The sequence below is a fragment of the Megascapheus bottae genome, chromosome 10 (genome assembly GCF_031878675.1).
Source record: "Megascapheus bottae isolate mThoBot1 chromosome 10, mThoBot2.hap1, whole genome shotgun sequence".
NCBI lineage: Eukaryota > Metazoa > Chordata > Mammalia > Rodentia > Geomyidae > Megascapheus > Megascapheus bottae.
Window position 1 is genome coordinate 36,153,418 of NC_143518.1, and position 15,979 is coordinate 36,169,396.

General features: G+C 44.6%; 1 protein-coding gene across 2 annotated transcripts in view; it reads right to left on the reverse strand.

Annotated features, from left to right (window-relative positions):
* Positions 1-15,979, reverse strand: part of Cadm3 (cell adhesion molecule 3) — a 32,870-nt gene that overhangs the window by 8,177 nt on the left and 8,714 nt on the right. The window contains exons 2-6 of one of the 2 annotated variants that reach the window (XM_090340683.1): positions 5,106-5,207; positions 2,867-3,007; positions 2,209-2,361; positions 1,383-1,520; positions 904-1,074 (exon numbers count right to left, since the gene is read on the reverse strand). In XM_090340683.1, the coding sequence (XP_090196809.1) occupies positions 904-1,074; positions 1,383-1,520; positions 2,209-2,361; positions 2,867-3,007; positions 5,106-5,207 (705 nt within the window). The remainder of the gene's footprint in view (positions 1-903; positions 1,075-1,382; positions 1,521-2,208; positions 2,362-2,866; positions 3,008-5,105; positions 5,208-15,979) is intronic. The other variant, XM_090340684.1, reaches the window with a different exon arrangement.

The window sequence follows — 15,979 nt, forward strand, 5'->3', positions numbered from 1 at the left end:
GAGGAAGCCTCAGTGAGTTTCATGTTCATCTGTCTCGTTTCACTAATAAAGGACTCAAGCTCAGTGGGAGAAATTGATTCCCTTCACATCACACAGCAAGTCACTGGTGGAATACAGACTAGAAATGATATCCTGGGACTCTGAATTTGCTACACTTACCACTATAATTTACAATCTAACTGCAATCCACTGGCCTAGCCCAGGAGTTGCTACACTCATCCCTTGAGTCAAATTGTATCAGATATAAGCTTGTGTAAATAAAGTTTTATTGGAACACATCCCAGCTCATTTGTTTACATATATTGTCTCTGACTGCTCTCCTAAAACACACACAGAGTTAAATAGTTGAGACTGAGGCTGTATGGGCCTCCAAACCTATAACATTTACTGCTTGGAGAGTTGAAGATGGTCTGGGGGCATGGTAGTAAAATGTCTGCTTAGAGAGAACGGAGCACAAAACATCTATTTGAATGTTCAGTCTAAGCATATTTGAGCTCTGAAACAGAGGTGGAGGTCATATTTTCATCAGGGAAAAAAGAGGAGCAGAAAAGAGAAGAGAGAAGAAAAGGAAAGCAAAGAGAAGAGAAAGCAAAGAGGAGAAAAGTAAAATAAATATAAGGGAAAGAAAAGCAAAGAGAATAAAGGAAAACCTTAACACATATAGATGCATTCTGCAAGGAAACAATGTCATCTGACATTAATATCAAAGGCTGCTCAGGAGGCTGCATTGAGACAGTGGCTTAGAACAATACAACCAGATGCTGATTTAGATTAGCCCTAAGTCTCACTTTTATCCTGCTCACTTATCTTTGTGCACTGCTTCATGTGCAGTCACTTGCATTTTTCTTTTCCCCACTCCCCATCACATATCTTATCCTTTTCATCCCCAAGCCCAGGACATACATAAAACTTCAATGCGCTGAGCCGTGGATCTGTCAGTTCCTTTTAGAGATTCGTGGTTCACAGAGCACACAATGTTTGCTCCATCATCCTCTCGGGTAACCTGGAATGTCACCGAACTGCTCACAGTGAAGGTTTTCCCATTGGGATCTTCCTGTATCCGGGTTGGTTCTCCTGTGGTGCAGAAACAGTCAGAAACACACACACACACACACACACACACACACACACACACACACACACACACACACAGTGAGTCCTCACATGCAGAGATTGTGTGGGCCCCACTGTAGACACAGATGGTAAATTTCAACCTCAACAAATTTAGAAAATTGTGAAATGGATTTGTACATACAAGAATGTAGGTCCTGGCACATACCAGTGTACACAAAGTCTCAGTCATTCACGTTCTCCTTCTATACCATGCAACCCCCTTTTCCTAGAACCATCTCCTCCTGTGACCTGGGGCAAGAAGTCCTCACCGTGGAGTTCCTGGTCGCCTTTCCTCCACGTGAGCTGGGCCGCAGGTTTGCTCCCAGAAGACTGACAGTGGAGAGTGGTCGTCTCCTTTTCTCGTAGTGATGACTTGTAGCCAGTGATGATGGGTTTCTGTGGGATTCCTGCCATGGACAGCGGGTGGGTGGCCAGGAGAGAAAGGAGAGGCACCATGAGCCATGTTTCAGCCCGCTCTGTGGAGATGACTCTCTAAGCATTGGGATACCTGGGTTTTGTCCTGGTTGGAAAACTAGAGAAGCAGCTTTCTCTTTGATCTCCTTCTTGAGGAACAGAAGGGAAGACCAAAGGAAAAAGGTATGAGAGTGGAGAGATCTACTTTCCCTGAGACCTGACTGGGCATCCCAGATAAAAACCTGGGTGGCTAGAAATAGTCAGAGGCTTGAGAAAGCAAAGAAGGAAGTTGAAATGCAAAATGAAAATGTAAGTGTCTAGGCAACACGAGAACCTTGTCGTGGAAGATGTAATTACACATTGAGGACAAATGCCATGTTTCTCCTCACATGGTTTTGGGAGTTAAGTACACTGAATATTGTCATTCTTCCTTATATTAGAAAGCTTAGGCTCAAACAAAGTAAAGGATCGCTCCCAGATCCACCAGGAAGTAGAACCGGGAAGATTCAAACTCAGCTCTCTTTGACTTTTGATCCCACAACAAGGAAAACACTGACCCAACTTCTCCCCCACCCCCACCCAAATCTTGCAGGCTTGCCTGGCTCTGTGTGAAGCTTCAGAGGCCAACTAGGAAGGTTTTTGTTTGCAAAGGCGTGTGGTGTGAAGGTTTGGGAGCCTCACCAAGTACAGTGACAAGGGACTTGGCGGTCCGCACAGGCATTGTGAAGATGGAGCAGGTGTATTCCCCCTCATCTGCCAGGGCCACGTTGCTGATGCTAATGCTGAGCTCGTGAGGCGTAGAACTAACCAGCTGAATCCGATTGTCTCGAAGGGCTGGGGGAAATTAGAGAGAATTGGAAGCTAGGTTTCTGTTGGCAGTTTTCATGTTTCATTTCTAATCCCAAGCCAAATGTCTTCGAGAGTGGGGGGAGGAGGTGAGGAAAGGGTCCAGGGTGGGTGGCAAAACACTGCTCCAGGTTTTGAGCAATTATTAGGTCATTCCATGATTTTTCTGGTTCATGATCAATAGCAATAACAGAGAAGGGCTAAAGTAATGGATCATGGATACGTTCTTGTAAACTACCTGAGCAGTAGGACATCACCTGCCTGTGAGGACTTCCGCAAGGATGTAAGCTACTCCAGCGTCCTATCAGATTATTCAGGGCCTAAGTGCAAGCTGTAGGACTAAAAGATTCTCCGGAACCAGCTGAGGAGCCTGTGGCTCATTGCGTCCTCTTCGGCCTCTGGACCACAGAGGTCATTTGTTCCCCTTGATTCTGGCAGCCCCACCCCCTCCAGCTCATGGTTCCCAAGAAGAAGGTAAATGGTGAGCCACTACCTCTCTTCTCCCCAAAGTAGAGTGTCTGCTGTGCAGGGTTGGACCACTGCAGGGAGGAATCCTCGTGGTCTTTCACTTGGCACTTGAGCACCACTGTGCCACCGGCCACCACTGTTTCATCAGAGGTCCAGGGCTGACTATCTGCAGGAGTAGAGTAGGGTTAGTTTTCTGGGCAGTGCTGAAAATGTCTACCCATTTCTAGGCCAAAGCCCATCTCATCTAATTCAGACGATCCAAGGCTTGGGTCTCTGTGTACTCTTAGGACTGGATGGGGAAGGAACAGGGAGGATGGTGCTGGGTGTGGTGGTGATAGTGGGTGGTGGTGGAAGGAAGACAGGAAGACAGACTTCATTTTCTCTTCTTTTGAATACACATTTAAAAAAATAATAATAAAAACATTCATTTGTTGCATGTTTGCTGAATGAACTGACCAGGGCCACGAATGTTGAGAGGGAAAAAAAAGCACCCCAAATCTGTACACACTGCTTCGCATGTGTCTCTGTCTGAGATGGATCCTTGAGAACACACGTTCGAATCTAGCATCCTATATTTTACTCTTCTGCCGCCATCTACATATATACATATACATACATATGTATATGTATATGCAAAAAACTTGGAGAAGCAATTGTTGACTAATCATCCCTAAGCTAAACTGAGACGAAAAGGCCAAAGCAGCCCTTAGGTTGTACATTCCTTTATACAAGACATAGCTAATAAAACAGCAAAACAAAACAAAATGGTTTGTTTTTGTTTTCAATTAAAGCATTTTGACACGCATTTAAGTTCTTCTAACAAGACCTTCCCTCCAAGCATTGAGTCCCTTACCATAATTCCTTAGAGTGAGTACCTCCCACCTCCCAGCACACAGACCCAAATCACTAGCCTGATACCACTTAAAAGAGAGAAAGATTTGTGCATTTTATTATTATTATTGTGCTGGAAGCATGTTTTCTAACCCTTCTCTCGGTCAAATCAAGCAAAACCAAAAAGGACTCATGAGGTATCAGGATAAGCCACCAGAATCCCAAATGTGCTTTCTCCACAGGTCTGGCTTTGAGCCCTTCAGACTGTGACACCTGTGCCCCCGCCATGTAGTATTGCTCCAGCTCCCCACAACATGGATCCTGACTCCCAATATTGATTCCTTCATCTTCAGACTGACTTCAGTGACCCACCAGCACTGACCTCCACAGAAACTAATCTAAAATAAACACCTTCCATCCTGATTCTGCAAATCTGCAGGCTGCTCTACTGCAGTGAATTACTTCACCAGCACTGTTCATGTCTGAATAAGAAAAGTCAGAAACTTACTCTCCTGGTCTTTCCCTTATTGGACACTTTAAAGCCAATCTCGTGCTCCTCTGGGCACTGACCTCATCCCTGTCCTGTCTGCTTCTTTCTGTCACTAGAATTCCATTTCCCTGAAATATACCCCTAGTTCCTCTATCAGAGAGGAGGCCCCGAGGTGCATGTGCTGGAGCGTTCAACATTCAGGGTGCTTGTTTCCAAATTGGAGTTCAAAGCCTCATTGTTAGCTCTGCTGTGGAATGGTATAAGCTAGAACTGCAGGAGACCCTCGGGCTGGTGGAATCCAAATGGCTTCATTTTAAAGATGTAGGCAGTGAGGTGGTAGAGGTGAATGACTGAGACCATTCCACTAATTCTTATTAGGATAGGAATTCCCTTCTTTTGTTTCTCCAAGCACTGGTATTTTTCAGGGGAACATGTCTCCCAGAATTTGGGTAACTTTTGAGAATTAAACACCACTATCTGGAGATTAACCAGCCAGTCAAGTGAACTGGCTGAGAAAAATTGGGGATGTGATATTTTCTTAAAATGTTTCGATGAAAGGTTTGGGAAGTCTTTCAATTACCAGAGCCATATGCCAATCCCTGACCAACAGCTCCTATGTCCCTGACTCCTTTTGAAGAATTCTTCCTTCAGCAAGTCTTTCCCCCAACCCATGTCTTTGTTCTTCCCCTGGAAGCATTTTATTTTTGGCAAGAGGTGTAGGGTTACAGAGGTCTCTGTACCAGAGAGAGAGAGAAGAAGAAGGAAGGTGTGTAGGTGCCAGGGAAATTGGTGGGGTACTAGTAAGAGCTAAATGTCAAATGAGGAGGAGAAAATCCCAGTGATGATGAGTGGAGTGAGGACGTGGGTGGAGGCAGCATGAGTGGGCAATGACGGGAGGATGGGTGGAGGATCTGAGGACACAGATGAGTGGCCTGGTTCTCACCTTGACTGGCCAGCATGTCAGGGCTGCTCCAGACTGTGGAGCTGATGGACTCGTCGAGTGGAGCCAGAGTTCCCAGCTCCAAATCCTGCTCCTGCCAGTAGCCTGGGGAGAGAATCTCCATCAAGGAGGAGCCCTGCAGACCCTACTACAGTTGGGTCTACACTTCCATTGTGGGGGGGAAGAAGGAAAGGGGACAGGCTAGACCCCTATGGAAAGTTAGATTCGCCAGGATACCTAAGAGAAAGGGGGAGGCATTAACTAGAGTCCTGATAAAGGTAAAGGATGCTAAGCTTTCGCAATCACATAATATTAGAGCCAAAGAGATAGCAGAGATCCGACGATCCAAATCTCCCATTTCTCAGATGAGGACAATGAAGACCAGAAAGACCAAAAGTGACTGCAGACAAATCAAAGGAAACCAAAGATTCTTCATTCTTTTGCCAAAATTCCCCCAGCACATCCCTTCCGTTATTCCCTAGTATCCACTACACTACAGTACCTTTAGGTTTAATAATTGCAGATTTCGCCCCATGTAATCCTTCTTTACTCAATCTATAAAAAAACAAGTGTTCTAACGTTACCATCCCTGTTTGGCAGAGGGAAGCAGCATGAAAGGACTGGCCTGAGGTCATACAAGTCTAGAAAGTAAACATCTGATTCCAGATTCAAGCTCATATTTGTTCCTAGGCATGGCAGAGAGATCAAGGCCTCACCTTCCTAAATGGTACTTTTCTTGGGATGCTCAGATTTTGAAAGGTTTCTCACTAGGTGGCATACCCCTCTGCTCACTGCTCGCAGCAAAGCAAAACTCCTTTCCTCTTCATCTGGGGGCCTGAGTCCTCGCTCTCTGCCCACAGGGTAGCCACTTAAACTCCCTTGCAAAAGTGCAGGACTGGTCAGGAGCCTATTTCCCCAACCCAATCTGAGGAGGCGGAAGGACAAAGAAAAGAGCTATGCAAATCTTTCCAGGATCTCCCGCCGAGAGCCCAGCAGTAGCCAATCGCGTGGCTCAATTCAGTGAGGTCAGCTCTGCTAAGCCGAACCTGGAGCGGCAAGTTTCCCAGCCCAGGGGTCTCCACTGAACTTCTGCATTGGGCCCTGCGTGCTCCCGAGCCCAGGAAGTAGGAGAGAAAGAGCCGGGGAGGAGGAAGGGGCTGGGGAGAAGAAGAAGGGAGGCCCTAGATGAGAGAGAGGGGGCAGGTGGATCAATGGAGACTGCTAAAAAGAAGAGGGAATGAGCCGCCTATCTTGGGGGAAGGAGCAGAGAACGATGCTGGTCAGGACTGATGAGGGAATTGCTGTAGCTAACATTAAAAAAAATAAAGGGGTGAGAGAAAGAAGTAGAAGAAGAGAGAAAGAGAAGGAGGAGAAGGGGGAAAGGATGGGGGAGTCAGAATCCTAGCAAAAGACACAGATGTAATAGCCGGCCTCTCTGCCATACTAGCAGCCCTCCTCCTTTCCACTGCTCCCCCTGGGAGATTTGGGAAATTACTCTGTTCTGCCCAATTGGGGGCTAGAGAGTGAAGCAGAGAGAAGCCGGGAAACCCTGTACTCAGCAGAGAGATAACAGAGGAGTGGGACCAGGAAAGGTGGATGAAGGTAGGCTGATAAAAAGGAGGCCGAGAGAAAGAAAGAAAAGACCAGACATGTGAAGGCCAGTGGGAATGCTGTCCCTGACTGCTGAGCTGGCCCTGCAGCCTTCTGTGGACATCAAGAATGGGGACCACCAGAACTTGGTGAGTGTTTCTTAATCTTTTTCAGATTGTGCGCTTGTGGGTGTGAGGAATGGAGGAGTGGGAATTGGTTGTGTGGTTCTGTGTAAGCACAGGGTGGTGGAGGGACAGAGAGAACATTGGGCGAAGGGTCCATGCTCGGTCTGGGGCCATTGGTACCCAGCACACAAAATGAGCACTTCAAAAGTGGCTTGTGCTCATATGGGCAGCTGAGATAGCCTCCTTGGCCCAGGACTTTCAGTCTGCAGAGTAGAGTTCAACATTTAATGTGAGATATAAAGCTCCACCTGTAATCACCTTCTAAGATGAGGGTTTAGAGAGGCAGACTGGTTGGCCTAAGATCTCCACATGGCACACCTCCCAAGAATCTTTGCTGTCTCTGGGGAGTGCTCTCAAAGCTTTGTCACCAGTGCTCTCTGTCTCTTGAAGCATGTCAGCACACTGCCTTGTGATTTTTTTCCCTCTGGTTATTAGTTTCTTCATCTAAATTTTGAGCTGGCTGGAGAGCAAGCCTTTACCCTTTCACCTTTGTCATCTTTGTGTGTTTTTACTACCTAGCCCAGAGTGGGCTCTCTTTGCATGTAATTAGCTTCGGTAATTCGCTCAGCTACATTTGGCCCTGTGTGCTATATTGTTGTTAGTCAGGCAGAGCCTGTCTTCTGTCCAACAAAATGGGCTCTGGTGTTACTTTCCTGTGATTTTTGCTGCATCCCTTCTCAGTTGATTCTCTCCTTTTTCTTTCCTCCTCCCTCTCCTTCTGCATTCTGCTGTCATTTTTTTTTTTGCATAGGACAAATAAGGGAGATGGTAAGGTACATCATTTAACTCAAACAATTGTTCAGACGAGGAGTCTGGTAGCAGTTAACCTCCAATAAATATTTGGGACATGCATGATCTGTTGTCTTCTGTAGACTGGTGGAGAATTCATTCTGATTTGCAGTGTTTTAAGATATGTTTTAAGAAGTGGCTGGGATTATTTTCCCCTCTGGGGGTAATATTTCTTCCTTTAATTTGAAATTGTACTTAGGATCTTATGCTCTCCTCTTGAGAACTATCTGTTTATGTGCCTGAGAATTTCCTTGCTTTCTTTTTTTAAAAAATACAATTGTACACCTGTAGTGATAAATTCTGAAGGGCTACTCCCTTGGGAACAGACAGAGTGGTTATAATACTATCCACAGGGCATGATAACGGGTAGAAATTATAGCTGCTTGATGAAAGGCTTGTACCTTTGGGGGATTCACATTGTGTCAGTCATTTATGATATCAGTCTAATTTTCCTCCAGCAGCTCAAACAAGAAAGGGAGAAAACTTGGGAATTTCAGATAGGGCCATTTTGAAGTGGAATTCACAAGAATCTGGCATAAAGTCCTTGGAAGGAGCTACTGGCAATGCTAACAAGGCACTGAGACAGTAGCCATTGGTGAGAGAAGGCCCTTGTTAACTCAGGTGGAGCGTCAGACCTGTTGAGCTCAGTGGATTTGCTTAGAAACCATTCAGTGTCTGCAGATAATATCCAGAATTGTCTGCCTGGCCTTCAAGGTCCTGTGTGATTGGATGCCAACCTACCTTTCAAGAACAATTTGCTGCATTTTTCCTCCCATCCTATATTCCAGACAGATGAACTATTAAGTACCCTCTATCAACCCCTTGCTTTCCTCTGTCCATTCTCATTTTTGGGGGGGGGGAAGTACTGGGGTATTTGAACTCTGTGCATTACACTTACGGGCAAGTGCTCTATCACCTCAGCCATATACCTGGCCCTTTATTACTTTAAATACTTTTCATAAGGTCTTTTCTTTTCTTTTCTTGCCTGTACTGACTTAAATCATAATCCTTCCAATTCCTAACCTCACAAGTAGCCAGAATGATAGATAAATGTATGCCAACATACCAGCCCTCCCTTCCCTTTTCTATAATAACAGTTAATAATTCTGTCCATCCATCTTCACAGGTGTCAATAACATCTGTCCTTAATATCTCCTTTTATGGCACCTTGTTGAAGAAGTCTTCCTGGGTGGTCCTAGACATACAAGTCCTTCCTCTCCCTCCAAGTTTCACGTGCCACTTTCCATTTTGCACTACAAGTGTTTCTTTCCTCCTAAATTGTAAAGATGCATATACAGGATTGATATCTGCTTTGATTATTTTATTTTATTGTGGGTCATGGGGCCTGGGCCTGGGTGCTGTCCCTGAGCTCTTCAACTCAAGGCTACTGCCCTACCCCTGGAGCCACAGCCCCACTTCCTGGGTTTTAGTGATTAATTGGAGAAAAGAGTCTTGTGTTCTTTAGTGCCTGGGCAACTTTGAACCGTGATCCTCAGATCTCAGCCTCCTGAGTAGCTAGGATTACAAGTGTGAGCCACCATGCCCAGCTTTCTGCTTTGTTGTTGTATATAATACTGCCCCTAATACGGCATAGCACCATACAAAGTGCTTAATAAATATTAAGTGAATTAGACACTGAGCATCATCTGTTAAAAAAATAAATCTGCCAATATGGAGGAGAGAACAAACCCCCAAAGACAGGACCCAATAGACCAAAAAGATGGCAGACCACTTATAGACAGATAGATGGTCTACAAGAAATCTACAACGCAGGGCCAGGAGTTTGGCCTAGTGGTAGAGTGCATGCCTAGCATGCACAAAGACCTGGTTTGATTCCTCAGTACCACATATATAGAAAAAAGCTGGAAGTGGTGCTGTGGCTCAAGTGGTAGAGCTCTAGCCTTGAGAAAGTCCAAGGACAGTGCTCAGGCCCTCAGCTCAAGCCCAGGACAGGCAAAAAGAAAGGAAGGAAGGAAGGAAGGAAGGAAGGAAGGAAGGAAGGAAGGAAGGAAGGAAGAAAAGAAAAGAAAAGAAAGAACTCTACAAATTAGAGGGACTTGACAGTTATTAACTTTCTATATGTAAAATCCAAGTTGAATATTCCATATGCATCATCACAGACAAGCTTTCATTAGGCATGGTGATACATAGGCCCAGGCTCAATTAAGGAACTTGTCCATATGACAAGTTTCATATGTCTGGGACAAGACACAATTTACACTTTGGCTTCTGTGAGCACAAAGCCCAGATTTTCAACATCTTTTTTTTTTTACTACACTACTACCCTTGGTTTCAGGAGTATATATTTTGTGTTGTGTGGCTGTGGGGCATGCATAGATAGATTTCTTCTTGCTTTGGCTGACTGGGCAGGGTTGGCTAATCCAAACAACATGCCAAATGATATTCACCTGCAGAATGATGAAAATAACAGAGTAGCAAGTTAGAAATGGGTGATTGTGCTGATGAAGGGGCTATGATGTGGACCAACTAAATTGTATTTTTAATTGGATTTCTGAATGTGTTTTTATCTATACTTCGGGGCCTATTTTGTGTACCCCTAAGTGCCTTACAATGTGGGACTCTATAGTTAACCAAGTGACAGATATGCTTATTTAAAAACGAACAGAATCACTTCATGTTACCCTAACCTTCTAGCAACTGGGCTTAAAAAGCAAAAGGTTATCTTCTTATTGATTTTCAATCACTCTGGGGATTGCCAAATTCTTGTTTTCTTTACCCATGAGTTGTGGTATCTTTAGGATAAAGATATCAGAGGATAAAGACCCCAGCATTCCTTTCACACACCGATTTCCTTCAGATTGATTGTTCACATTAAGAGGAGCAGAGGCAGGACTTGGAGACTCACCACTGCGCCTCTTGAAAGCATGCATTGGCACCTACAGCTCAGTGCTCATTGCAAACACAGGGCCTCACACTTAGTAAGTGCTCAATAAATATTTATTGAATAAGTAAGGGAGTGACTCAAATGAATAACAATCTATTATATCTGTAATTTAAGTGACTTTTGTAGGGAAATCTATGATTGCCTGGTTTATGTATTTTCTTTTTGTCGGCCATGGGGCTTGGACTCTGGGCCTGGGTGCTTTCCCTGCACTCTTCAGCTCAAGGCTACCACCCTACTCCTTGAGCCACAGCCCCACTTCCAGTTTTCTGATGGTTAATTGGAGATAAGAGTCTTTCATTCTTTAGTGCCCGGGCTGGCTTTGAGCTGAGATCCTCAGATTTCAGCCTCCCGAGTAGGTAGAATTACAGGTGTGAGCCATGGCACCCAGCTGCTTTGCAGTCTTATAATGGTCGGGTCATAGGTCTGTCTGTCAACAGGGTCACAGGTACATAGACGGAACAAAGGGTTGGGGCTCTCATGCAGAATTGCTGCTGTTCTTACCACTGCTGCTGTTCAGAACTCCACTTGCCTGACTGTGGAGAAAACCAGCATAAGAGTTAATGATGATGGTGATGATAATGGTGTTGGCGATGATGATGATGATGATGATGATGATGATGATGATAGTGATGATGATTTTGATGATGATGGTGGTGGTGGTGGTGGTGGTGGTGGTGGTGGTGACTCAGCATTTCTCTGACTCCAGAGTTAAAAATATTGTTCATCCAAGCCTACTTGTTATTCCTCACGACTACCATGACAGGTGGGTGGAGGAGTGTTATCTCCAAGGGGAAAACATACTGGAGGCTGTGGCCCAAAATACTAAAGGGACCCACTTTTAGAATGGTGTACCCAACATTAGGGAGCTCATTGCTAGGCTCCAGGACCAGATCTTCTCACTGTAACATCTCCCTGACTCAAAGTTCTTCGGGAATCCTTATGTACACTTGGGTCACTCACAGAAGACAATGACCGTGGCACACTGAGCCTCAGAACTCAGCCCCTGGAGCTTTGCTTTATGTTCGGAACCATAGTTTGCTTTGACAGTGAATGTCTGATTGTGCAGTTGGAGGAAATTGGACCCGTTCCATCAGAATCCTGTTTTAGATAATAACTCCGATTTGGGGGAGTCGCTTTGACTTTAGAGCAAAAGAAAAAAAAAAGTTCAGATCACAAAGGGCTCTGTTTACACTTCACTTCCTAGAGCTGCTCTTTGGCAGGCACCATTGTGTCACATTTACTGAGACCACTCCATAGTTGTCTCATCTAGGACTCTAATGGGTGGAATACCAAAACACTCTCCAACTTTCTATCTTCCATACTTCTCCGACTTTGTTTCTTCTCCTTTGAATTTCCCACTCCCTAATATCTGCAGTATTGCAGCACAACCAGAGGGGTATCGGGGCCATCAGCAGTGCAGGCAATTCTGTCATCTGTGCCCATTGGTCTTTTCAGGTGCATTTCCTTCAATCGGGTGCTCCTCGTGGTGGGGGATGAGACTCTGCCCTTGCACAAGTTGGGATGTCCTGTCTTGAACTCACGTTCATTTCACAGCCTCAAAGCACAACCAAGTCTCATCTCTGCCTCTGTGATCCTAGCCCTTTCCCTAGCCACAATTTTTCCCCCTGTTTGGGCTACCCAGACAGACCTTACTCCTTCTCATTCCTCCCTCTGTTGTTTCTGTCTCCTGTCTGCTGTTTGCTTCCAGAGTCTTGTTTGTCAAGCAGCCTCTCGGGCCTGCAGTCACTACCCTCTCGGGCTTTGCTTTGCTCTCCAAGGAGGCATGCAGAAGATATGTGGAAAGAGAGGGTCAGCAGGGGTGGGGAGTTCAGTCTTCACAATAGGAAATTCCAGTGATGCTAATTAACCTCTTATCTTGGTAAAGCCTGGACCAGAGATTCAGGATGTCTCATATTTTTAGATTATTCAGGAGTTCTGTTTAGGAGGAGTCAGTCTGGGTCCAGGCAAGTTTTACAATGTACCTGACAGACAACTTCCATATAGGTTGCCTGGGGGTGGATTTGAAGATGTGGTTATTACAAAGAAAGCTTACCTTGGTTTTAACTTGGGTCTTACTTAAAAAAAAAAGTCATTCAGAAACATTGTTCACTTGCAAATGTTAAGAAAAATGTATCCCATGCTATAGTGACTATGGTGTTCTGAAGAAATATGTTTTATATACTACCTGCAGTGACTTTGTAGCTTGGTCATTTTCTACTGACCCCTAATGGACAGAGGTGGTTATTCCAAAGATCTTTGATCCTACCAGCCAGAATGGAAATAATGTCCTTTCTGCTTCTCTGGTGCCAAAGTTCAATAATTCCTCTCCTTTGGGTTCTGCCTCATTTGTCCCAAATAGGCTTTGTGTCTATAATTCTTGCAGATGTAGACCTTCAGAGTTTACACAATCTCAAGTAGCAGTCAGCCCAACACTTTCCTGGATTCATTTTATTTGCGCGTTTTGTTTTGTTTAGCTTTTCCCCCCAATGTTGGGAACCAAACCACCAGGTCACATAGTCCAGATAAATTCTCTTCTTTAACTGAGAGAGAGGTTTAGGACTTCAGTGTAGTGACCTTGGGCAGTTAGTGAGAGCTAATATAATTTCATAGTGCTCTTTGTGGGATTAGCCACTTGCAAGGCAAAGTTTTCGTTGTGTTTAATTTTCCATCTCAAGTGAAACAAGTCTACTAAACACGAAGAGAAGTTGGAGAGGTTGTGGTGAAATTACGGGGAAGGCGGCCCTAAAGATGGTTCAGGTAGCACAACTTCATAAATCATCGTTCATGCAGATTCTAGTTCTCACAAAAGGAGAGACTGAAGGACAGAAACTACTGTCATGTCCTTATGGGCTAAAATGAATGACTGTGAGGACAGGATCTATGTGCCTGTGCGTGTGTGTGTGCACATACACTTGTGTGAGCGCACATGTGTGTGCGTGCATGCATGGGTACATGTATGCTCATGAGTGTTCCTCCTGGAGCATACCCCCTAAAGAGCCCTGGGAATGCTAACCTGATTTTGAAGTAGGAGACAGGGTCTAAATGAGATGAGAGAAATAACAAAGATTCTGTCTTATTCTTGAGCTAGAAAGAAAAAAAAAATCTCCGAAGGCAGAAGTGGGCTTGTGGTAGGCCAGGGAAGGAGGGAGAGGGGGGTTCAGAGACTGCCTTAAGATTCTGAGGAGCAGAGACTAGGAAGTGGGTGGCAGAGAAGGAGGTGGGGACAGCTGTTGCTTTGATTTGCTATTGAGTCAGTGTTCTCAGTGCATTAGCACTGGGAGGGAGCCCTGGGCTGGCCCCCAACCAAAACAAGCCCCTCTGTAGCCAATACTGAGTTGTGGCAAGGAAAACTGCAGCTGAAACACAAAACAGAGGGGATCTGACCCCAAGTAGTTCCTTCCTTGCCTCAGCTCTTTCCTTCTGGGACAGGGCTATGTGCTCTCCACAAACATCTAGTGTTCTGTATTAAAAGCTGCGAGGGTGGAGGAGGCACAATCCAAAGGGCTGATTAAGTGACACCTTTTGATGAACAAGTTCTGCGCACATACTAACTCTTACTGGGATGATAATGACCTTGAGACATTTTGGGATTATCTGTTCACCCCATCTTCACATTCTCTTTTCACTATGATCAGGTACTTCAGAGATCAGAGCAGGTCTGCCTTGGGCTCTGCATTTTACTACAACAGAGTATCAGTGGAGGATAGGCTTTGTCTGAATACTTAGTTGTCCTCTTAAACTAAATTGGGAGGATTTTATACCCTTAACGTTAATCTTGCCGCTTTAAGAACATTCCCACTATAACCATTGGGGAAAAGATCCCATCTGAAGAAAGTACTTGGAAAAGTAAACCTAACAGAGTTAGATGTGAAATTAATTAAGCTCATTGGAAGGGTAAGAGCTAACTGGCAATCGGGGAAGAACAGCTCAGAAATTCAGGGAGAAATAAAGAACAGATTTTCCAAGGCTGCAAGATCTCTGCCCAGGTCCCTGCACCTTGCTTTTTGCTAACTTGTCCTCATCTCAGCATGTGAGTACCAGATTGAATGTATGGACGGTTTCCCATTCTAAATGGGCTTCATCTCATCTCCTTTGCTCTTTTTGCTGTACTTTAGATCTTTCTGGTTGATGGCTTGGTGTGGTGGGATTACATTGCTGTGAGAAAGTTTAATTTGTTAGAAGACAGGCTGGATCTGATTTTCCTGACTTGTTTTTACTGTTTCCCTTCACTGGATGATCAGAATCAAGGTGTGGATGACAGGTTCAGGGCAATGCTGAAGAGCATTACATGAAGAAGAATATGTTCTGCTCTGAACACCCACACGACCGTAGTTTTCCTGATTCCCTCAAGCCTCACTGAGATTTTAGTCTCTCCCCTTCATTCTTCTTGCTTTAGAAAAAAAAATCTGTGTTTTAAAAGAGTGGCAACATTATTCACATTAGTCTTACTTTGTACCTTCTTGGGAATTTAACTCTCCCATGAAACAGACACCTTCTTCCAAGACTACAGATCTCACAATCCCCCAAATGGCAAATAATACTGTTTTGACAGAAAGATCTCTTCCTCTCTTCTTAAGCCTTCATTGAATGTCTCATCTTTGATGTGGGTACACACTCGTTTCTGTTCCCAAAGATGCATGCATATTCCAACCTGGTTACCCTTCTTCTCTCCTTCACCATGTGCCCTTCATCACACACACACACACACACACACACACACAACTATGATTTTCATTATTCATAGCCCTGCTTTTATTTCTTCCAACATAAACGCACAGCTTTATTATGACCCAGATCCAGAGTTCTTTTCACATGCCCATGTTAATCAGAACCCTCTTACTTCCAGAAAACCATATGGTATAAACTAAGAGGTTCTCCCCAAAGCAGAATTTAGACTCTTTCTTCTGCTCAAGCTCCCCCAGGAGAGGGCCAGAATTCTCTCCTCCCCAGGGCTGAGGCTCAGTCCATCTGTCACTGACATTGGACTCCAAGGCTTGGAAACCAGAAAAGAGCTGGCATACTGCAGCAGCTGAGGATAAAGGAAAATATGGGAAGCTTGGGGATTAGCAATGCTGTATTATTTTATATTTGGGTGAGATTATAGGATAGAGATTGAAGGCAAAATATACAATGTGTTTGAAAAGATTTCATCCTTATAAAGTACAAGAGCAAGTTAGAACTTGTGAATGCTACTGTCCCACTATAATTCCCTGCATTTTCTGGATGACAAATGGTTTGGAACAGATGGTAAAACTGGCCCCTTATTTTATAATCATGGAGGAACTCAGTCCCAAGCGCTTTAAAACTGAACACAAGAAATCTGGTTACCTGTCATTGATGTACTTATTAAGTCTAGTAAGAAGTAACGAGTATTTAAGTCAGAGACGTAATAATCTAGTTCATTTTCA